The 25,951-nt window shown below is 34.8% G+C and overlaps 1 protein-coding gene across 2 annotated transcripts in view; it reads left to right on the forward strand.

Annotated features, from left to right (window-relative positions):
- MS3_00006053 (uncharacterized protein) overlaps window positions 1-25,951 on the forward strand; it is a 64,354-nt gene that overhangs the window by 12,926 nt on the left and 25,477 nt on the right. The window contains exons 1-3 of one of the 2 annotated variants that reach the window (XM_051214153.1): window positions 14,184-14,637; window positions 14,808-15,104; window positions 24,575-25,056. In XM_051214153.1, coding sequence (XP_051067296.1) covers window positions 14,558-14,637; window positions 14,808-15,104; window positions 24,575-25,056 — 859 coding nt within the window. In that variant the 5' untranslated portion in view covers window positions 14,184-14,557. Of the gene's footprint in view, window positions 1-14,183; window positions 14,638-14,807; window positions 15,105-24,574; window positions 25,741-25,951 lie in introns of those variants that run through there. The other variant, XM_051214152.1, reaches the window with a different exon arrangement.

The raw sequence follows: 25,951 nt of genomic DNA on the forward strand, positions 1-25,951 counted from the left end.
GATGGGGACGCTAACCCCATGCCCAACCCTCCTCCTTTACCCGGGCTTGGGACCGGCAGTAACTCTAGAAGAGCTACAGGCGGAGTTAGTCGTTATCGTTACATGTTGAAAAAATGTTTTTTTTTATCGGATTTTTTACTGCTATCATAGTAGTTCCTTATCTGACTACTTCTCCAAAGAATTGACTTTTTAAGAACCATACTTCAAAGTGTATACGGTATTCTCCACAGACTTCAGTCGAGGATAGTAACAGACAATTTGAACAATGACCAATTTTATAATACTGTTGTTTAGAATTTATTACTACCATATGAATTATTATCGAATATAATTAAATATCTTTCCAATATCCTGCAAATTCAGATGTTGAATAAACACAAATTGATTTGTGAAAAAAAAGCTCACTAACTTCATTTTGTTTCCGTTCACCTCCACAACATTAAATCGACTATCGATTAGAAATCATTATTCATTGTACTATAATTAACATTGATTGAAGTTTAATAATTAAAGTATAAAATATAACGACCAAATCTACGTATTGGTGTTAGATTATATGGATTAAATTAGCACAATCTAGATTTTAAGCATCTTGAATAACTTATTTGTGACAATTGGATAGCTTGAATTGGTAAATTAAACAAATTTCTTATCCAACTTCATTTCTGTATAGTTCGTTTGACTTTGTAAGCAATTTCGAATGAACATTCTCATGAAAATAAATGACAATACTAATTATGTTCTCTGTTAATAATATGTTTAATAATTCTCCTAACACATTGTCTTGGTCTAGTGATTCATGTACTTGATTTTCAACCGTTGTGCCACAGGTTAAAGCTTTCTTTGTTTACATTGACTTGAACAACTAAATAGTCAATCAGTCAGTTATAAGCAACATGGAAACTTGTATATATTTGTATCGATTCAAGCCCCCACATCGTACCAGTATATCAAGATCAAGTCATCAAAACAAATACTAGAATAGATGTGGCAAACGTATCAGTGCTAATAGAAATAATAAGAGATGAATAATATGATTTGAGAAGAAAGAATCGATTTTTGAAACTCATTGATCCAAGGGAAGACAAAGAGTATTTATTTATTTAAACACATAAACATTGGTACGAGGCACCAAACAGAGATGCGCCACGTAAATCATTCGGTTTGTGTGAGGGCTGTGATACTTTCCGGGTGCCTAAATCGAAGCAGGTGGTTTTCCTAGGGGGTCACACATGAAGCCTTTGACCTAAAGGTCTAATCCACATGGCAGTGAAGCAGCATCAAGAGGTGCGGTCCAATGGTAGCTGGTGATCAACAATTGGTTCATATACCATTTGTTTCCTTAAGATCCTGGAGACCATATACACCATTGGTTTAAAATGAGGGTTTTCCAACTCCCCTATGTGACCCTCCGTGTCCACCAACCCGGTTGAAGCGCCGGATATTCGTTTTTCGTCCTCACAATTCCGTAAACAACATCCCCGTTGCGAAGAAGTAGTAAGTAGGACTTCCCTGCCAGTGGTTGTATGCATGCGGCCATATGAGAGCATTTTGAAATGAAGAGCTAACTCTCCCCACTCTCGGCCGTACAAGGGCATTTGTGGGCAAGACAAAGAGTGATTGTATCTATGTCATTTTGATCGATTCTATACTATGTTACCTAAAGCCTCCACAATAAGCTCATAGTCTCTAACCTAATAGCTTGCACTTAACTATGTGGCTCATTTCACAACGGCTTTATAAACTGAAACCGTGTTTCTATTTAGTCGATTTCTAGCTTTCTTTCAGCTAATATAAAAATCATATCTTGTTTTATTAATAAATAGAGTAAGTAGGAATTTACACTGTTGTTATGATTATTTACTGATTAAAACAACAACAACAACAACGAAAAAAAAATCGATCATCTCACATCATCGATTTTTACCTCATTCATATTTATTATTTTCTCAAATTCCATTCACATTCATCTAATGATCTCAAATGTATTTACTTCTAATTATTACTATTTCTAAACAATTACACACATAGTTTTTATTTTTTTTTAAAAAAATATGTGTGTGTGCTTATGTCACATGCAAATTAATCAATAAAGAATCATTTATTTACTAAAATTAAATCTAGTCAACAACAACAACCACCAAAAAAAAAGTGGAATGCTTGTATTTGTGTAATAATAGTTATCTATATCTATATAATCTGACCCGTATCTTGTGATTTGTGTTTTATAAACCTTTTATTTTATATAAGACTATTCACCACGTCAATCTTTAAACCACCACCATTTCGATTATTTATTTTTTTTTGCGAAAAAACAAATCACTATTTCATAGATATTATATATATATGTATATGAGGGTAACTTGTTTTATAAATTACTGAAAACAGTTTTGCATATATTGAAAATTGAAGCTACATTATCATATTAGTGCAATAAAATATCAACACTTGATGCATAGTAAAAAAAAAGCCCAGTTAAGGGATAGTGTACGTCTATAATTATGCAAGAGACTAAATATGAAAATATGTTTAGTGTGTGAACAGAAGAAATGAATTACTTATCTATTTATGCTTGTTACCCTTTGTGGAGGAGTATAAGTCACCCACCAGTATTCTCCATTCAACTCTGTCTCAAGCAATCCTTTTCATATATGCTTCTAATTCTCGACGTAATGTGTTATTTGGTCTTCCTTTTCTCTGTTTCCCTTCAGGATTCCAAGTTAGTGCTTACCTCGTGATGCAGTTTGATGATTTGCGTAATATATGTCCTATCCATTTCCAACGTCTCTTCTTAATTTCCTGTTCAGCTCGAAGTTGGTTCGTTCTCTCCCACAGTAGGCTGTTGTTGATGGTATACGGTCAACGGACATTGAGTATCTTGCGTAGACAATTGTTCATAAATACTTGTATTGTTTTGATGTTGATTGTTGTAGTTCTTCAAGTTTCAGCTCCGTACAACAGAACTATCATGATGTTCGTATCAGAGATTCTCACTTTGATATTGGTCGATAGACAGTTGTTTTGAGTTCCATATGTTCTTCAACTGTAGGAATGGTGTTCTTGTTTTTCCAATCCTTGCCTTTATGTGTGCATCAGATCCTCTTTCTTCGTCGGTGATGCTGTCCAGGTACGTGAAAGTTTCCACCTCTTCCAGAGTTTCTCCATCAAGTGTAATTAGCTTGGTTGGTGTTTTCCGTGTTTTATTTGAGGATCTTGGATTTTCCTTTGTGTATGTTGAGATCTACTGATGCAGAAGCTGCTGCTACACTAGTTGTTTTGATCTGCATTTGTTCGTGTGTATGGGATAGAAGGGCGATGTCATCTGAGAAGTCCTAATCTTCTAATTGATTCGGAGCTGTTCATTTTATTCCGTGCTTCCCGTTTGATGTCGATGTCTTCATAATCCAGTCAACCACCAGAAGATAGAGGAAGTGAGAGAGAGAATAAGCAGCGTTGTGTGACTCTGGTCCTCAATTGGAATGCGTCTGTCAGCTGTCCTCTATCTACCGCTTTGCGCTGTTGTCCGTCGTATGAATTACGTATGATGTTGACGATCTTCTCAGGTACACCAGTGTCGAAGAAGATTCCATAAGGTCCGCCTACTCACATTGTCAAGTGGTATGGCAACTCGAACTGATGTACGTACGCTTTCTCACAGTCACGGAAGTTGATGTACAGTGACGATTTCCATTCAACTGATTGTTCAACCATCATCTGTTGTGTTGCGATTTGGTCTGTGCACGACCGATCCTTACGGAGTCCAGCCTGTTGATCTCGAAATTGGGCATCTACTGAATATTTCATCCGGTTCAGCAACATTGTCGGAAACTTTTCCTGGTACCGATAGTAGTGTGATTCCTCTGTAGTTCTCACATTTACTCAGATCTTTCTTTGATACCTTGATGAAGTATCCTTCTTTCAGTGGCTCTTGTTCTTCATCCTAAATCTTCCTGAATGAAACGTGCATCATGTCTGCAGTTACTTCTGTATCTGACTTAAGAGCTTCAGCTGATATATTGTTAGGTCCTGCTGCTTTCCTACTCTTCATTTGTCTGATGGCCATCCTGATTTATTCGCTCATTGGTGGAGCAACATCTACAGGAAGGTCTATCTGTACCACTTCGATGTCTGGTGGATTCAACAGAGTTGGTCTACTCAAGAATTCTCCGAACTATTCTACCCATCTGTTCCTCTGTTCTTTAGTCTCGGTGATTGTCTTGCCTTCCTTGTCCTTAGCCGGTCCCTCTAGTTTACCCTATTTCCCTACCAGTTTCTTCGTTCTGTTATATAGTTGTTTGATATTTGATTCTGTTGCAGCTTTTTCCGCTGTCGTTGCTTGGTCTTCCACGTATTTCTGTTTGTCAGCCCTAATGCTCCTTTTCACTTGCTTGTTTGCTTTAATGTATTCAGCTTGTGCCTTGACCTTCTCTGCCATTGTCCAGCTGTTGTTACCTGCTTTCTTTTTGTTCTTCCTTTCTTGAATCCTGTCCAGAGTTTCGATAGCGATCCATTCCTTACGACGATACTTGTTGCCGTCCAGAACCTCATGATACGTTGAAGTTAGTGTTTCTTTCACCCTTTTCTAATTTTCCTCCATAGTAGTTTCTTCGGTGAGTAGATCTTGTAAGGCTTGGAACCTGTTATTAAGAGTTATCTTGAATTTGTTGAGTTTGTTAGTATCTCGAAAGAAGGCTGTATTGAACCTTTGTAGTGCTGTTACCTCAGTTGTCCATTTTTTCTTTAGTTTCAGTTTCATCTTGGTCACAACCATGTGGTGATCTGAAGCTATGTCAGCTCCTCTCCTGGTTCTCATGTTTTAAATTGTCCTTCTGAATATTTTTATTGATACAAACATAATCTATCTGGTTCTCTGTGGTGTGGTCCGGTGAGACCCATGTAGCTTTGTGTATGTGTTTGTGTGGGAATATTGTTCCGTCTATAACAAGTTTGTTAAGTGCAAATAGGCTTGCGAATCTCTCCCCATTTTCGTTTCTCTCTCCCAGTCCATGTTGTCCCATGATATCTTCATATCCGGTGTTGTCCATCCTGACTTTGACGTCTAGGTCTCCCATCAGGATGGTGAGATCTTTTCTTGGCACTTCACTATGATTGATTGCAGCCTCTCATAAAACGTCTTTATTGTCGTCGTTGCTATCCTTGGTGGGTGCGTAACATTGGGCAACATTCATCATGATTCTTCCCTCCCTCTTTGTTTGAAGGATGATTCTGAATCCATGAGATGGGATGGGATTAATGATTCCATGCTCAACCCTCCTCCTAGAGTAACTACAGTTGAAGGAATGAATCGGCGAGATAGAAATTAGGAAAGTAGAAAATCAAAAATTAATCCATCTACCCCATTACAGCCGACTTTAAGTTGTGTTGCCCAAGGTCTCCAATTATTGACCATAATAATCCTGTTTATCCAAACGGACTAGTTTGCACCCAACATACTGCACAAACTGACAGCTTATAACTTAATTAATTGGTCATTTACCTTTGTTTTAGCGTCTCTAGCTTTCTTCCAACCCACTCTCCTATCCCACCCATCATTCCATATCTAGCAAGCCAGTGGTTGGGCGTAACTAACGCAATACTCAGATAGTAATAATAGGCCCTAAAAAACTTGCAGTAAATAGATTAGGTCATGACGTCAACTCTCAAATTCATTGGCTGTTGATTGGTTAAACGATGAAAGGAAATAAAAGTCTTTGAGACATCCGGAACTTAGTGGTTGGCAATTTTCTGTGACAGTTTGAAAAGCCCGTCCACAAAGTAAATGATTGCCAAATCTTAGACCTTACTTTCCGTTTTGTTAAGTTGATCTGAATCACAGTAATTTATATAAACGTTTGTCATTTTATGTGTGTACTAGAAAGGTGAGGTGTTAGTATTTAAACCCGATCGTCATATACCACTTTTTGTAAAAACACAATAAATGGATTTAGTTCCTTATATTCAAGAAAGTAATTAGGCTAACAATAATTATTGTTAAATAGGTTGTATTTATATTCCTGGCGTTTTTATATCAGATTATGGATTGGATGTATGCATTCAACCCATTCAATCATTTATAGTTGATTAGTGTTGGTTTTATCAAATACACACACAATCTTGTTCCTGCAGTCTATAAGATGCATCGGTAAATCCTTTCGGATGTACTTTTGGCATCTTTCCTTATCTGTATATTTCTGAATCTGTTTGTTCTCTTTGTAACAGTCATTTATAACTAAGGGGTGAATGTTAGTCATTAACTTGCTAGATAAATCCCATTTAGTCTTTTAATTACCAACTTGGTAACCAATTTAAACAAGTTTGTTCTCGAACTGGTTTATCGAAGAGCTGAATGCACCCACTCATGTGTATACTATCTTTCGTGGGACCCTGTTTATTGATTACTATTTTTTAAACTGTATGGGCCAATAAATGGGGGGGCATGATTATCGTGCAACTCGATAGTTTACGATGTCACCAGACACACCTCAAAATGAAAATCAGTGGCGATCCTGCTGTTCATCACAAACATCAAGATGCCTTTCTTACTAAACGAAACCTGCGTTTATTGTGTCCTTACTCAAACTATGCACTTTAACACATGCTAGCCCTACTTTTCTAAAGGTTATTTATTAGTTGTATGAGTTTTCTCTCATCTAACTTCTGAGTACGAATTCCTGAAGGTTGCCTGGCTACTGCTAACCTGAGTTGCTTTTGGACTAGGCCAAATGTCCATCTGCCAACAAAAAGGCTAGTATACTGAGCAGCAATCCGCTTTATATTACTCTATGTCTGTGAAATGTCTCCTTTAAAAGTAAAGAACATTCATAAATCAATATTACTTATTTATAGATTCCTTCTAAGCATTGCTTGCGTATACTAGGACCGCTGAGCTAAGCAATGCTGAGATTAGACGCAGCTTACTAGGTGAGAATTGCAAATCGATTTATAAAGTAGTGAATCTTCATAGACTGAAGTGTTACGTAACCCTAACTACTTCCTGTCTGGATTTCCTCCCATGGCTGGTGTAGGAGTAAGTCGGAATAAATCTGAGGACGGCCAAACGAAAACTTGATATCAGTCCATAAATTAATTGACCGTTAGTTTTAGTTGTGTTGGTAAGTCCTGATTAGCTGGTTTGAGGTCCTCTGAATAGCCATATTCAGACTTTGGACTCTTCAAATCCATCCACTCCTTTAGAATAGCATTTCCTTGAGTTTTTTTTCTCACTGTTACTACCATTATTTTGACTTTCTTATTATTTGTTGTGATATGACAACTTGGACTGGTACTCATTTTTGCCAGCTTCTATGCTGATAGTGACTGACTAACTTTTTCATATCAAGGTTAACAAAAATAATTTAGCAAGCATTATGAGTAAAATACCAAACGTTTATGTACCCAAGATCCATATTTTAAATCCAATGCAGTTTAAATTGACTAAAAAAATGATTGACCGAGTTAGACTGTCTATGTATTCTAAGATAAACAACAGATTATTATTCAGAACTATTATCTCTGAAATCATTATCAACAAATACTTAGTAACGGTCATGCATTTATCTAGATCTACTCCACTTCTCTTGCAATTTCAAAAGACTGTATACAGATTGTCTAGTATTTTATGAATTTTCGCACCGAAAGCCATTCAAATGATCTACACGTATTATGTTCAGTGTACAAACAAACGTTTTCTGTTTATTACTTACCTTTTTCTTTAAGTTGATCTGGTTCCGTCACTAATTATACTACTCTGGGATTTGCTTTGATAATTTTATCTCCATGCTAATGTGGTATGACGAATAAACAGATGCACATATGTATCAGGAGCGAAGTCTTTAACTTATATTGAATGTTAGTTAGCACTCGTCAGCAAAGTATGTCCCGTGTTCCTACGGAAATAACTATCTTTTTGGATCCAAACAGACGTCATACAGTTTCATATTCATGGACGTTTCTACTGAACGGACTCTGTAAAACTGATTTGTCATCCCATCGATCGCAACTTAGTAGTGACTGATGCCACTTTTTATAGTTTTTTTTTGGTACTGGTCGATTTCTATCCACCAAGTTTGGGCGCCCGGGCAGTATCACAGCCCTCACACAAATCAAATGAGATTTGTGTGGCGCATATGTATCTGGTGCCCCCTTGCACCAATATCTAAGAGTTCAAATAAATAATAAATAAATAAGTTTTTGTGTGGTCACCAACCTAACTAACTTGACACTGCAATGCTGACAAGTGTCAACTAGCATGGAGGGACTTCTATCGATCTCTTTCAAGATGTCAAATAACAATGGTCATCGCAATATGATTTCATCTAATAGAGTTTTCTTTGTTATTTATTTATTTGAACACATAAAAAGTACAAGGGGGCACTACATACACATGCATCACATAATAACAATGAGGTTGTGAAGAGATAAAAGGTAAAGTGTGTCCAATAAAAGAACAACAACGAACAGAAATCAGTGTATGAGAGGGAAATAATAATACTGGGAGGAACAGTTCAGTTAGCAAAAATATAACCACCGACTGCCCCGACGAGGGATGTTTTATGGTGTAGGAGTAGGTTGGAAGAAAGCTAGGGGCGGCCAGACTAAAACGTGGCACGAATCCATGAAGTCACTGAAAAGTGGACTGAGCCATGTTGGTAGGTGTAGACTACCTGTTTGGGATCCGCGAGACGATAGCAACCAATGGTTAGAGATCTTGAATGACATGGCTCAAAATCGTTTGCAATGGGACAGGTGCATCCACTTTTTGTGTTCTCCCAAATTCTAGTCTTCTGAATTCTCCCTGTCTCTTTTTTTCTCTTTCCAATTCTATTTCACTAGATAATACTCTTTGGATAACATCTCCAAACCCTAATCTTTCCGATTACTGCTTATACTTTTACTACCTCTACCACTATGAGATTTGAATCGACAATTGTATCTCTGTGCTAATGTGGTATATCAACTTGAACTGATGTATGTACGAAGTTCTACGTTGTTACTGGCTGAAATCTAATTTTATGAAGAAAGTTACAGCATGATCGCCACTGGCTTTCATTCTGAGCCTTGTCTGATATCGTCTCTAGCCACTATGTTACATCATCGCTAGGACCCCAACCAGAGAATGGTGAAGGACCAACAGAAACCAGTCCTGTGCAACTTTCTTTTATACTACGACACCATGTCATACGCTGACCACCTATTCGCTTTTTCGAACCGGTCTCAGAGTCAGCAGGTAATGCACGACGTGGAATTCTCTGAGACGACATTCGTAGAACATGTCCAAGCTACAGAAGTCGGTGTTTCAAGATGGTAATGCCAATTGTGCTATGAGTTTGTGTCCGACTTCTTATCACGTGATTTATCCACCAATCAAAATACGACTTATACAATCTTAACACTATACCAAACCAATGACGTTCAACCGATATGAGCGGTCTAGCGTCTTTATTGGCCCTATATCCTCCTAGCCCGTCCGCTTGAGTCCAGAACTCAATACCAGCTTCTGCAATATGAATCATTTATTTCAAACATACTGGGTTTATATATCATTCAAACAGACCGCAACGCACCATAAAATAGGAAATAACATTTGTACACAATAAAGCCAAAACGTGGCTGTGAACGTGGGAGGCAGTAGTCAATAAACTGAATATAGCTTAAGAACCGTAAATCGCACAATAATAAATTATAGGTCAAAATAAAGTTTATAATAAGAGGAATATAAATATACATAATCTACTTGTTGAATAGTTATACCATAAGAATATATAGATAATATTAGTCAATTAATATGTCTCAGAAGTTACTCGTGATTTAATCTTCGCTCGGATATAACAAATTGGATTATCGTCGCTGTTCCCGAACACACGATACCGAACCTCCGCATTACTAACATGGTGTTACCACTGGATGTCAGCAATTCCTCGGAGACAACCATGATCGAACTCAGAGTTGTCTAACATTCTCAACTTGGAGAGGTCAGGTTTCACAAGCATAGAGCAGAAGTGCTCTCACTGACGCGTTGTAGATCCGGTCTTCTACATCCAGACTAACATCACGAAGTTGCCGAAGATGACCCAGATTGGCACAAGCCACTCTGGCTTTCACTATACGTGAATTGATCTTGTCACTCATGCCACCACTAGCACTTATGCAACTACCCAGATACACGAACTTCCCAACTACTATCTGCTCATTACCCAGGGTGAGTGCAGGATCAGGGTCCTGCCAGTCTTGCAAAAGCACTTTGCACTTCGGATATTCAAATCACATACCAAACCTACGGGCACTAATTGCTAATTGATTGGGTGCGGATAGCATAGCTTGGGTATCATCGCAAAATAAGACAATATCATCCGCATACTAAAGGTCGGAAGTCTTTCTCCAGGTAACAGAGCCACAACACCATTACCTACATCCACCAGATCTGTTTCCAAAATGCCATCAATAACAAAGTTGAGTAGGAGTTGTGAGATTGGGCAACCCAGTCTAACCCCACTGCTTGAATGGGACAATGGAAATAGGTGGTTCTATGCCCTCACTATGCCTGAGGTGTTTGTATATAGGGCTTTCAAGATGTTAATAAACTTCTCAGGCACACCCTTCTTCAATAGACAATCCCAGAGAACAGTCCTGTCCAACGAATCGAAGGCAGCCTTGATGTCAAGAAACACAACGGTTGTTGGCCTGCAATAAGCATAGAGGTGCTCTAATATTTGGTGGAGGGTGAAGATATCATCGATACCTCCTCGACCAAAACGGAAATCAGCCTGCTCCTCACAAGTCAATGTTTCTTGTGTTTTGAACAATCTACGAAGTATGACGGAAGCCAATAGTTTGGACGCAGTCAGAAGTGAACTTATCCCTGGATATTTGTTGCAGAAACGTCATGAACCCTTTTTAAAGATACGGACACCTATCGACTCATTCTATGATGTTAGGACACTAACTGTCAGCAACTCAATTCCTTAACCAGAAAGTCACCACCATATTTAAAAAGGGCCGGAGGCAAGTCATCTGAGTCTCGTGATTTGTGGCGCTTCGAGGGTTGGAGTTCCTTGAGGACCATAGAGAGTAATCAATGTTGCCAGAGAAGCAGACCAGTTGAACTGCTCCTCGAAAAACTCTGCCCATCGTCTAAGACGTCGGTAGATGTTAGTGATTGACATCTCATCACCTTCACAGATTGTTTCGTTCACACCAGACTTCTTACTGCCAGTGACTCGGATGAATTGAAAGAGCTTCCGGCAGTTACCAGATGCAGCTGCTGATTCCAACTCCTTGGCACGTTCCAACTAACAGACTTCTCTGTCTTTACGCAATCTTTGCCCAATTTCATTACGTAATAGTCTTCGTTTATAGCCAAACACCAAGTGGCGCATCGGCGATGATTGTGCCGGTAGTTAGTGCCAGCCAGAAACAGAATGTGGCCTATGAGAAGCTGCATAAAACGATCACCGTCATCTGATCAACAAGTTTTCATCGGCCACCTAAACGACTCTTCTGTGTCTAGACACCCGTTCTGAGTATTCATGTATCCGGCTAGTACTACATTATCTGTCGAATGCATTTTCTGTTGAGAAACAGTTAACTTTTGACAAAACTCATCCTTGATCGCATGTGGGCTGCAATCTGTCTGAGCGTTGACGGAGATGATGAAAAGATATCGTTTCTCACACCGATTTCTTTGTATTTTGATGGAATTTTCAGATCTAACTTCACATTACCGACTGTTAATACGGATCCAATCGATTAGTGCTGCCTCAGCTCTAGCGCTTAGTGCGACATCTCCAATACGAACGTCAAGACAGTTCTATTGTACGGAGCTGAAACGTGGAGAACTACTACAACCATCATCAAAAAGGTACAAGTACTTATAAATAGCTGTTTACGAAAGATAATCAACATCCATTGGCTGGATACCATCAGCAACAGCCTTCTGTGGGAGAAAACAAACCAGCTGAACAGGGAATTAGGAAGAGACGTTGGAAATGGATAGGACATACATTACACAAATCATCAAACTGCATCACGCGGCAAGCGCCAACTTGGAATCCTGAAGGGAAACGAAGAAAAGAAAGATCAAATAACACATTACGTCGAGAATTAGAAGCAGATATGAAAAGGATGAATAGCAACTGGAAAGGATTGCTTGGGACAGGGTTGGGTGGAGAATGCTGGTTAGAGGCCTATGCTCCTTCATGAGGAGTAACAAGCGTAAGTGAGTAATTAAGTATAGCAATCATTGATTTGAGTGAGGTTTGTGTTACTGTATATGTGCCCAAAACGAAGCAGGTCATTCAATAATGTAAAGTTCCGTAACTAAACAATCGAAAACGTGTTTTAACTGAACTTTCTGTCAATACGTTTAAACTATAATCTTATGTTAAATAATAATTTGCATGATTTTTCTGCACTAATAATCATCGTTTTACCCAATACCATATACGTGATTATGTTGTGAACGAGAATACAGGTTGGGACGGCTAATGTGTTTTAATACAAACTTACAGAATATCTTGTTAAGATATGACAACCACGCACTAAACACTTCATTTGAAAAATTCCATCATTTGTCCTTCACATTCTGTATGCTTCTTCAAGTTTACAACTCTTATCTATTCTCCCTTCTATTCTTTTTAACACAAACTTCCCAACCTTCTGCTGCCAGGATTTCCACTTCCGGTCGATGCTATATACTACTTATGTCGACAGACATAAGTAGCATACACCACAATTCCAGAAAAAATGTACCGTCTTATATTCGTTCAACTTGTGAATACTGAAACGGAAATTTTATGTAATTGGTCTTGCATTAAGTTTCAAGCCTGACACGTGAGTACATACGTTTAGCATAGAGGAAATTTTTTGGTAATATTGACACCGTTTGGAAATAGGTGGCCGAGACGTTTGGATGGTTGCCAAATTATTTAGTTCTTGATACACCGTAATTCTTTATTCATTAAAAAATTTATTTGCATATTAAAAGTTAAGTGACACATCACAAGCAATACACTAATATGTTTTGTTAAATATTTGAAGGCATTTTCAGAAAGTCCTCAGTCACTTATTGTCAGCGTAAGGCCTGTGACGAGTGTGCATCAGTCCGAGTTGCAATATCACATAAAGTCTTGGGTCTTAATTTTACACTTGTCTGGAATTAAAACGTGAATCGGGTTTTGCACTTATCAACACATTATTTCTGTCAACAGTCTGCTAAAGTTTCAGCCCTTAGCCAAATGACTTGATTTAGTCAGGTTCTCGTTATACGACAGCTTTGAGATTCCAGATATCAGATTAGTTGCGGTTCTTCAAGCTTTTTCCGTTAGCTCAATTATTTTTAGACGGGCTGATTGCTTCCATGCAACACTCGAAATTTGGTTCAACGAACATTATACAATATCACAAAAGTTACTATATTCCCTTTATCTGGGAAGAGGTATCACCCTACATTGACTAATAATCATTAAAGTTTCCACGAAGATACAGAGGTGTCGAATGGTATTACCTAATCTACATCATCTATGACATCAGTAAAGCATCTAAATATCTACAAAAAAAGTCTCTCCTATGATATGTTCGTGAGATATGTTTTTTAATGTCGAAATGTTGAAATCAATATTACATGATAAACCCATCATCTTAGTCAAGAGGAACGAATCAGCCAGAAATCGCACAAACTAGAAACGGTTGAAATGAGTTAGATGTATATTATGTATCCAAAGCTTTTGTCCTTTTTACAAAAGCAGGAGTCTTGTCATAGTTAGTAAGGATTCCCAACTGTAAAGTTGTTCTCGATAAGCTCTACCTTTCGGTATAAAGTTATAAATCCATCAATATTATATCATAATGAACTATATAAACTGTAAATAGATTTGTATTGAATCAATCTGTGGTTTTGAACTACATTGCTTATAATTTCAATAGTCGCTCATCATTTTAGTTGAAATCGATTTAAAGAGAATTAATAATCTGATATTCTGAGAATCCGCATGATTTTCATTGTTTGCTTAAAATATATAAACACAACTATGAATAAAATATACATCTTAACGCTTGAAAAAAAAATCTTCATAGTTTAAACCCTCATATTTTCAAATTTATCTCGGTTATTCTATTAGTTTCGATACACAGTCTCAAAAACCACAACATATCCAGTGATTTAGGCAAACATTTGTGCTTTAAACTATAAATATTCCTACCATTATTTTGTATTTATCAATAATATTTTGCTTAGTTAAACTGTAGTCCATAAACAAAGGAGAAGAAATAATCTGACAGGCTGTTTCACATTAGGCCATGACCTTGAAATTATTGAATAACCTTGAAGCTAGCGCCAGATAACCAATAGACCAATCACAATATTTTATCGATCCGTTAAGCTTGCTAGGGTTATTCGTCCGCCCTGCTCTTATAATTGTTATTGTTTCTTGTCCTAGCCGGCCGTAATTTATTAGCTGTTCAGAGTTTTCTCTTGGAATTAAGCTATTTTATCCAATTTTGATTTGTTCGACTAGAACTATAGAATGAAAATATCATTCTTAATGTATATACCACCTACAACATGAAAAAGACTAGATTTTTGTGGATTCGTGATTTACCTGCAAAATGTAAAGATGCAGATTTGAGAAATGTTCTTGAAAGGTAAATTTTTAACGGCGGTTTTTTCTCTCTATTTTAATACGTTATTTCTATTTTTGTTGAGTTTTATATCTATTCAGTGAAACTTTTCTCAGTTAGTTTTGTTGCTATTACCTTTCATGTATATCAGTATATTGATTTTATAAATTTTAAAATATATTTCTCATTTAAAGGCATGGTGGTGGATCAATTCAAAAAATTCGACTATTTAAAGAAGGTCATATGCGTCATGCTATAGTGACGTTTGTGGATATTAAGTCAGCTGCAGCAGTTATTAATACAGAGAATAAAATTAATGATTCATTATTAAAAATGGAATATTGTAGTTCAGCTGATACAACAATAGGAATTATAAATCATAAAAATATCAATTCACATCGTAATAATACAGAAATTACAAATCAATTGCCGACATTTAATAATAATAATAACACCAGTAATCATAATAATTCGGATCGTAAAACAGAAAAGTGAGTTCACCGTATATTGATTGTTGTTATGTTCTTACTAGTTGTTGTAATTAGGTTTTATATTGTTTAGTGGTATTTTTATCGTCTGTCATCCTTAGGTTATTCTGATAATGTATTATGTGTGTTTTGGTGCAACAACATGGATATTCTGACTGATACCGACCTATTTTGTTAATGTTCTCAATGTCTTAACTTTGTGAATAAGTTTTGTATCATAGAAAAACTTATTGTTTGATAGATTTTGCCTATTTAGACTGGTACACTTCCATTAATTTTTCCTTATTCTTCTATAATCTAGTGAGCCAACTCAGGATACGTTTCTTTTTTTAAATTGAATTTCCCGTTACCGTTTGATTTTCGTCCTTTGGTATTTACTTTAGATGTTTTTGTGTATATATATTGGGGGAACTGTAGCAATATAAATTGATTTGGGTAAATCTTCAATTTTTACTGATTGTCTACTATCTCCAGTAAAAATGTCACTTTTTGTGATATTCCTAAGATGTTTAGGTTTATGTATTCTATGTAAGTTCTACTCATCTATCTGAATATTTCTATGGACTATAGCTGTTTTCATTCTAAAAATCATTATAAACGACAGGTAGGGTATCCGTAACATTAGTATGAATTGCATTATCTTAAATGTTTCTATTCTTCTGGTTGTGATAAGCTAAGGTACGTAGGTTATTTGTAGTGTTCTAGATTGATTGGTTAATATGAGGTGAAATTAAGCAGACTGTATAAGTGATGAATTAGTATATAAATTTGTAGAATTGTAGATTTTTTACATATTTAGGTTCGGAACGATGGTGATATCTTTCGCGTTATCAAATAGATAGGAACTTCATAAAATTTTGTATGTTTCTAATCTATATAATAGTTGTATTATTGTCTATTAGCGCTTCATTAATCAAGTCCCTTTATTTTATTTATTGTAATTACAGTAACAACAGTCTTGAACTCCTATTGTATTTAGAGATGTTTATTGTACGTGTTTTCTAATCATTTTATTTATGGTTGGTAAAAATATATGTACAACTCAGATTCATACTCTTTTTTAATTAACTGAAATTGATTTTCGTTAACTTTTGATTGATATAATATCATTTCTGTATTTTCTATGATGTTTAGGTGTAGTATGATTAGCGTTTGTGCCTTGTGGATCATTCCAAATATCGATTTTATACATGAATTCAATTTTTGTACAAATAGAAGTGTGTTCTAACGTACCTCTTTGTCTAGGTCATCCTTTCTTTAACCCCATAGTTTACGAATGTCAGTGTATTTTGTGTAATTCTAGAGCTTCGATACACGTATTTGTTTAGATTTGATAAAGGTTCAGTATAAATGTTTTTTTCTCTCTAAAGATAATCAATCAGTTTGTATGACAAGAATTTAATTCCAAATTGTTATGGTACATAAAATAGTTTCCTACGAAATACAAGTGATCGATCGGTTTTTAGGATCTAATCCATTATTATTCCTTGTAAATGTCCTTGTACACTGAGTTTTTCTTTTATGTCAATCAGTAATGTCTCTGTAACATTAGATCTAAGCATGAAATCATTCATAACCATAATTCTGATAACGTTCGTCTTCTCATTGAATTATCTAAATTTATCGAATGGACTAGTTATTTAACATTTAATATTTTGTTTTTATTCTTACTCCATTAAAAGACAGTTTATGTACATTCATTGTTAAATCAACTTCGTTTCATACTCTGTTTATATTATGACGCTTAAAGATTTCTAATGACATGTTATCCGATTTCTTTTTACTATTACCCTCATTTATGTTATTTATTCTCATTGATTTCACTGTTTTATTATCATTATTCTTTGTTTTGCAATTCCTTGATTTATATGAAAGAGGTTAAGTTTATAGCTTCGGTTTCCATAGCACCTCATTATTCCTGGTATGTATCCAAATCTTGCATAAAAACCACTATTTACTACTTTCTTAACTCCATCTTTTATTGTTACTAGTATTACTATAATATAACTTCATGTACAATGATAGAACACTTGACTAAATCTACTGGCGTTTAGTCAAATATTTAACATTTCTTTACATCACGCCTGACTAGAATTTAATTTAGGGTGTTTTTTAGTTTCATTTTATCGAACTATTTCTTACAAGCTGTATTCATATACTTATTATGATTTATTTTACATGAGTTAAGTTGATTCTATTAAACTTTACACCATTAATAATTTCCCATAGTGTTCTTTCTCTACAATAGAAATGATTGAGAATGTTTACAGTTATTAAAGTCATATACTAATGAATGTTTATTTAAGAAGTTCAAATCAAGTATTCCTTTACCATTACCAGTCAATAATTTATAAATTACAGCTATTCAAAATCTATTTTCACATGAAAACAGAATTACATAGTTTTTCATTCATATGACAGATAGTATTATGACCATTCAGTTATAACAGCTTGTCTAAATTGCAAATTAATAAGAATGTGGATTTTGGTTCAGACACTCAACTACCATGGAACTGCATCTCCTTACGATGCTTCACTGCCTTGTGGTTCAGACCTTTAGGTCAAAGGCTCCGGGTGCGACCCCCTGAGAAAACCACCTGCTTCGGTCTGGCACCCGGGCAGTATCAAAGCCCTCATACAAATGAAATGAGATTTCTGTGGCACATATGTATCTAGTGCCCCCTTGTACCAGTATTTATGTGTTCAAATCAAATCAATCAATCAAATCACTCTCAATAAATATGAAAATTTATACTTGCTCTACTAATCTCTATCTCTACGTTGAAATAAATGTTGTTATGTGGTTAATGAAAATATAATTTACACTCTGAAACTGGTTTATACTGAACTGGTAAACTGCAATTCAGTGGTGTTGTTTCATTATGCAGTAAGTAGTGAGGTTTAACCAAGAGAGGAGTTGAGGTCTTTAATTCGCAACAAGAATTTTGAGAAAACGAATCTACTTTGGTTATAATAGTAGTTTTGTCTTAAGTATTATAATTCAGGTAGGCACTTTCTGCTACGATAGTATCAGAACAATTTGCTGCGAAATTCCTTGAGTATTTCGTTTTGTAATTATTGTTATTTATCAATTCGTCAATCAGTTTGGTGTATTTGCATATCACAAAAGATTCTATAAGTAATTGATTATTCATCTATCAAGGGACGAGTTCTTAAAATGTTATTTATGTTATTCATACACTTGTTTTGTGCGTAGAAATTAGTTGGGTTTAAGGTAGAATAATTTCCCCGCTTGTCCCATCCACCCAACGTTTGTCTATCGCTTCTGTGCTTAATAGTATTCTGAGACAAAATCTTATCTACTCACTGAAGCTTTATATTTTCAGGCGTATTTGTAAATTAACTGAACCATGTCATTCAGGAAAATTATGCTCAAAATAATTGTTACTAGTACTCTTATTCTGGATTACTAACTCAAAAAAAATCAGCTTCATTGTTATTTCCAGTGATTAATTATTCTTCTATCCATTGCTTTTTTAAAAAATGATTCGTACATTATTATATGGAGTTTAGTTTTCATCAGATTATTCACAATCAGTAACGACAGTATTCTTTGAAATCAATTACACTATATACAATCTTAAAGATCACAGAATAATGTCATTGTGTTGGAAAAAAATTGTTATTTCTTTTACCATCTTAGTTCATTTGATTTCCACTTGATGTTCGTTGATTCGATCAGTTCTATTTTTCACCAAAATATATAAGTCTAAAAACTGTACCTTTTTTTGTGAGGCTGGGGCTTTTAAATCTTCATTGTTATTGTTATTGTTTGAATCTATATCATAGACTGGAAAAAAATTTTCTTAGACTTTTCTTAACCGACATGAATAATACGCTTATGATTAATGAAGTGACGTTTCTACTGATGATTAAATTTGTGATTTATGTTGTTTATCGATAGCTGAAAATGTCGAGTCACTTAAAATCTTTTCGTGTACTCGTCTCTCTGGCTTTGTTTTGATTAATTCTATAATGAATTTTCTGTTGTGTTATTGTTGTTCAAGTTTAGCAACGTAAATTTCTGCAGAAACGTCAAACTTCACGCTAGCGAAATTATCTAGTCATAATTCTTGATATCATATATTGTTAGTGACAATATCTAATCGGTGTCTATAATACGATTTTCATCTAGGTATTATGAATTCTAAACTCTGAAATATGTTTATTAATTTTACTCAATAAATAAATTTTGTAATCGCATCATTGTAGCGTAATAGTAATGATGTTTGATGATGTAGAGTTAAGTATTGTTATTCTTTTGATAAGAAATATCAAACCGTGTACGATTGAATATGGTTCTCAATATAAATAGTTCAGTAACTTCCATACTACACCACAGGAACTTTCTTAAACATGAGAAGTTGGAGAAATGCTTCTGTCACATTTTACTGTCAGAAGAGTGGTATTAGTTCCATAAATAAGGAGGTTCCAGAATTCATAAGACTGCTTAAAGTTAGATGTTCCTCAGTATCATATTCTCAGTGCTGACCGTACTAAATTCTTATTTTTGGCTTGTTATTTATGCATTAATAATTTGATTAGTTACCGATAAAGAAGCTTTAATTACGTTTTATCCATTTGCTTGTTTTTTTTTCAATCATTTATATTTGTAAATCTTTACAATCTGAATAAAATAATTAGGGAAGCTTCGATATTTATCTATCAAATTCATTCTGATCATTATCTCTGAAAAAGTTCCGAGGAAAGTTTGTTTTTCCACTATTTCCAAATATAAGATTTATTTCCATAATAGGAGTTCAGTTCTGTTTACCATTGTAACAGTTTACATCCGATGGAACTACTTAATATTTATTTGCTTACTGGTTGGTCACCTCCAACACTCCTTTGTAAAATTATTGTATCACTAATCTTCCAATCATGCTTAACTAACAATACAAAGATTAGTTGACTATGCTTTTATAATTTATTGTTTTAACTCAAAACTGTGTTTACACTATTTGTATTCCTAGACATAACACCTCACCAAAATCCTCCCGTATAAGTGAATTTTTTAATTGCTGGTAAAACAATAACTTATAATCAGTATTATGATTCAAATTTTTCCTAACTCTGCGTACACGTTAATCAATATAACTTATCCTTATACGTTCGTGTTCGCAAGATTGTAATTAGTCAGTTGAGACGGTGAGCATTCTTTCATGTTCATTCACTACTAATTGTGAATCAAGATAAAAGCGATTGATTAAATGATTATATTTTCTTCTCAGTACAACCTTGATGTAAAAAGTTTTTTCTTTTCACTTAATCCAACTAACCATCGTAATATATTCGAGTTGAAGATGTTACAAAAGTAGTCGTAGTGCGTACGAAGAACTAATAGTAACAAGCTAACGAAACCAAAGAAAAAAGTGTTACAACGGTTTGATCGTAACTCAAATAGTTTTACTATGCCTCTTAGTTCTCGATCGTAGGAATTTGTCTGACTCATGGAATGAGCTAATCTGAATAATTAACTATGACTTGGAACAAAAGGTCGTAATCTCTTGATTTAACTGTTCAAATAGTGGAGTCATCTTTTTGTGTTTCTACATAATTGTTTTTCATAACTTTGCTAAGTATTATTATTATTATTGTGTACAGTGGAATGATTGGTTTTGCTCATTTTCTCAGTTTTCTTTTAAAATCGGTTGTAAATGGTTGTTCTTCTGAAACAAATAGCAAAGCACATAGACAAACTGAATCTTTTATGTGGTTTGACAAATTTCTTTTAAATTATTTGGAGCTGTTGATGTTTATCTCTCCAACTTGTAATTTCAGTAACCTAGATTCCATGGAATTTGTGTGACTTATTAGTTAGTTTACTCTCTCAGAAACCTTAGTTTTCTATGTACTTCAAATAAATGTAAACATAGAGATTGAAAGTGTACATGATTTTTCACAATTAGTATCTTGCGTACACAATGTTTGCACTTATAAATAGTTGACATGTCTTTTTTAAAAGAAAGGAATGTATTAAATGAACGATAGATAGTAATGTAACAAATATTTTAATATGTAACTGATTATACTAGTCACAGTACCATAAAATAATACTTTTGGTATTAAGACTGTCGAATTCATGTGTGATGCTATGCAGCTGTTAACTGATTCACATATGTCAGGTTCTACGCTGCATATGACCGACTGATTAGTGTAGCCTTTAACATAAATTGTATGATGTTTAACAATACAATTATTTTCATGCTTACCATTGTCCCTACTTCACACTTCCCATGCGTAATTTTCAATGGTATGATTCTTTTTGTATTACAAAAACACTAATAGTGTTATTCAAAACCGTGACTTGTATTGGAATATAAATTTAGTTATGTGTTTAATGTTCGACAAAGTTCAGAATTTTGTATTACAAACAAATTATATCTAGGCCCCAAGATGTTGTTTTATAATGCCCGAATTTGTTTCATATTATGTAATAGTATATTCTATTGTCATTTGAATGTCCATTTCGATACGAGAATTTTCTCAGCTTCCTTATTTATGTTCGATGTATTTTCTCAGATATTTTCTTTTTCTAGACTTAGTCTGATCAAAATAATAATTCCTACTTACCTAAATAACATAATAAAGATGGTAACAGTGTCTGGTTTATACTATATTGTTTAACCTGTCGTACGAAAATCAATTGAATATTTTACCGGGATTATTTAACTACACATCCCTTTTCCCGTTTCTTTTGTCCTAGTAAACAAATGGGTCACAAGAATACCAGTTATTTCATAACAAGATTCGTTTTGTACACTTTGATGAAATGAGGTGGCTGAGTTGTTCACATAGTAATTGTTCATCCACAAACAACCTAGGTCACAATGAATCGGTTCACTTTTCCACAACGAGATTAAATTAACTAGATGTATATAAAAAAATGTCGAAGTAATAATAGTATGATTGGACAAATGACTAACCGTAGGAAATAAGATTTAGAAAGGAGTAAAGAGTTTCAAATAACTTTAAATCTAAGAATCAAATGAATGATATAGAAATAAGGTTTTTACACCACTTCTGCCGATTTTGATACACATCACCTTACGGTCTCCAAATATTCAATCACTCAGCACTCAACTAACCCTGTTCCTCTAATTTCAGTTTTAACCAAATAGTGAGTTGTCACTCAGTCTTATACAATCAATTTTAGTTAGAGCCAAGTACACGAATTTTCGCTTGATATTTGTCTCATTATTCATCCTGATAAAGAAAATAGGTCCATCATTCAAAATCTATACATAGTTCATATTTTTTTCTCTTCTCTCAAAACCAGTACTTTTTTAAAAGAAAGAAAGTATACCAATACTTCATGTATTATTTGTTTTCTTAAAGTAAATCATGTTTAAATCAGTAATATATTTCGTTCTACTTAGTAGTATATTATATGACAGCTATATTCCTTTTTCATGCATATACATGTTCTTTTCGCACTATTCACGTTCGATTATTGCTTTTTTTAACAAGATATTTAATATACCTTTAGTAAGTAATGCAATCGATTGTTTTTCTTCAGTCAGATGCATAATGATGCTTACACTTGATACGTTTACGTATATGTAGAAAAAAATCTATTTTTTTCCTTTTGGTAAAGCACTCCTACATATTTGTGTTAAACACCTTTTAAATGATTTACATTATTTAAAGAGTTTTGATGGCATTCTATAACTAAGTTGTTTCAAGTTTAAACTCATCAGTCCATTCAGCCAATTGTGTGAAACTCCAAATGTTTTCTTAATGTGAAAATAGCTAACTAATCAACGAGAAGGAACTTTCACATTTTTCGGATTCAATCTTTCGATCTTTATCTATTGAAAACCAGAAAACACTGGTCATTTGTTTCGTCCTAGTCTAGGAAATGTGCTTATCCACGATCACATCGAACCCGGGGCCTTCAGATCTCGCGGCGAGCGCTAAGTCTTTAAATCACTGAGCTGGTATTTAATGGTTCAGATGTATAACTTCAATTGATTCTCAATATATTTAAATATATATACGTATACTTAGTGCATTTAACTTGTTCTCATTCTACCTGGATATATAGAATTACCCTAATAGTGTCACTCATATTTTAGCTATTCCAGAATTCTCATCGTTTATTAAACCAATTTAAGATTCAAAGGTGTTTTATTTTTGCTCCTAAAATACGTTTGGTTTCAAACACAATACTTGCTTATTACATTTACCTTTGATCGATTTCACTGTGAAGTTTAAAGAGGAAAATGATGAATAACTTTCGAGAAAGGAGAATATTCCATTCCATTTTATTGCGTCGACTGAATGATCTAGGAAATCTTTTGTGCACCACCTACTGTTTGTTGCTAACTCACTTTGTAGTTATTTCATTGTTGTGATGGTAGCTTTGAAGTTATGAGGTATCATTGTTTGGAATTATACTTTCGAAAATGAAACGAACAGTCTAGTTGAGCCACTGTTGGCTATAAAAGTTGCATTAGTTAACGAAGCCTACCACCAAGTACTGATTTATGTAATTCATCCTATATATATATATAGAATACGCCTTACTACCGTCTTATCAGGATCACACTTAGTCTATGTTCTAGGCCTAGTTTTTATCACCAAATCCAAAAGAAACTTAGTTTTTTTCTTAATGATATTACTTGGTTGTCAAAACTTAGTACAAAACATAACCTAGTTTGGATATGTATCCTAATGGTTGAATGCGAAGTGAATGGTTTAATTACCAAGTTATCACCACCTAACTGTTTTTAAAACGTGGATACCCTCTTTTAAAATCCCCAGCCCAGCAATCACCCACTGTCTTCTCATTATTCCCAACCATAGTTTTATGTAGTTTAATATTAAAATTCTGATCAGACGAAGTTTCCTTTGATTTTAATCAAACTATTTTATATGTTCATGTACTTAAGCAGAGTATATTTCAAAAAGTTATTGGTTAATTTGATTGTATAAACTATTTCACATAATGACCAATGTAACTTTTTTAATGATGTAGTTACAATGACGAAATTGTATAACTCGATAGTTCAGTGATACTCGGTTTACATTCAGATTGAATAGGGTTGGTCACCACACTTGATTGTAGTTGTATTCTCCATAAATTCACAAGTACAATATTACGCAGATTTTCGGTTCAACCAATTAGCTCTTAACAATTCATATAAATCATGTGTTTCTGTGGTTGTATACAGATCACTTTGAGATGGGCTGGTAGCTTAGTGATTAAAGGGTTCAATTTACATTCTATAAGTTACTCGTTCGAACTACTCCTTACGTGTTATGGTTTGGACAACCAAACAATATCACCAGTACTCACACTCGAAACCGAGTACACTGCTAGGTACCCAGCTAATGAATTAAATAAATACATTTGTTTGAAATATTTCTGTACATTAGATTTAAATTCATCTCTTATCTATAAAATTTCCAGTATTAATAATATTGTCTTTAAAAAAAATTTATGACAGGGAGTTGAATACTAACGCTCTTCATAAAGGATCAAATGATTCACATCATTCACTTCCTAACAATGATCAACTGGGAAGAGGACCACTGATATTTAAACGTACAACTAACAACAACACTTCATCAAATATTGTTAACAATGTTCAGATGTTCAGTCAAGTATTACGTCCAGTTCAAAGTTCCACATTAACAACACGTATGTCAAATTCCTATCGTGGTTTAAAAATTAGCGATCTCCCACCTCCAAGTAAATTATCTGACGCTCATTTAAGACAAAGTTTATTTACTGAATTTCGACGATGTGGTCGTATCCAATCAGTGGTTCTACCTCCAACAAATAATGGTTCAACAAATACAACTAGGTTAGCAATTGTAACATTTCGACGTGCAGAAGAGGCCGAATGTGCTTATCAAGCAATTCAAGGTGGTGCTAAAATTCTATTCTCTACTCCTGTTTCAGTTGAATTACATCCAGGGTCAAATGGTAAGTGTTGTGTTGGCTTTTTCTTTACAGTTTCTTGTCTTTTTTTCTGTAATATGGATCAATGTAGCTTACAATAATTTACCGAAGCTGATCGTTTTTTAAAATTCTGATAATGACTTCGCCTTGGTGTGTTGATGTAATGTAGGGACTTGAATCTTTGCCTTTATGTACCTGATTTCATGTCTCGTAATCAACTAGATGTTTATCATTTTAGTTGAATGAAAGTGTTATTTTCTCCTGTATATTTGTCCGAAATGATGAGTTTTAACCATGAAGATTTCATTGAGGTCAAGAACCGATCAATATTAGGGACCACCATTGAAAACTTGGAAGAACTGGATGGCCGTTTCATCCTACTGTGGAACTCCTCAGTAGTACGCATCCACAACCCCGCTCACAGGATTCGAACCCAGGGCCTTCTGTTTCGCATGCGAACGCCTAAGCTACTAGACCACTGAGCCGGCATCCAATGGTGTCAATGTCTAACCTCAACCAATCCACGAAGATGCGCGACCATCTTCCATTGTACTGCGATAGACACCTGTTTCTACCCGACACGGATTAGCTCCACTGGTCACGGCTTCTCACCAGAACTCCGAAAATTTTCTCACGAAGCTAGTCACTAGTGAGCACATGGTAATTATCATTATAGGGGTTGTGGAGATTGTTAAGTTTTGATTGAGATCATGAACCGATTGATGATCCAGGTTTTCAATTGTGGTCTAACATCAATCGGTTCATGATCTCAATCAAAAACTTAACAATCTCCACAACCCCTAAACTGATAGTGTTGTAACGGGTCACCGTAGACTTAACACGATAATTATTGGTATATTTTTCCGACTATCCTAACAGATAGATACTTTATGTGTTGGATTCATTTCAAGGTAAAATG

This window comes from Schistosoma haematobium, chromosome 2, assembly GCF_000699445.3.
Source record: "Schistosoma haematobium chromosome 2, whole genome shotgun sequence".
Lineage (NCBI taxonomy): Eukaryota > Metazoa > Platyhelminthes > Trematoda > Strigeidida > Schistosomatidae > Schistosoma > Schistosoma haematobium.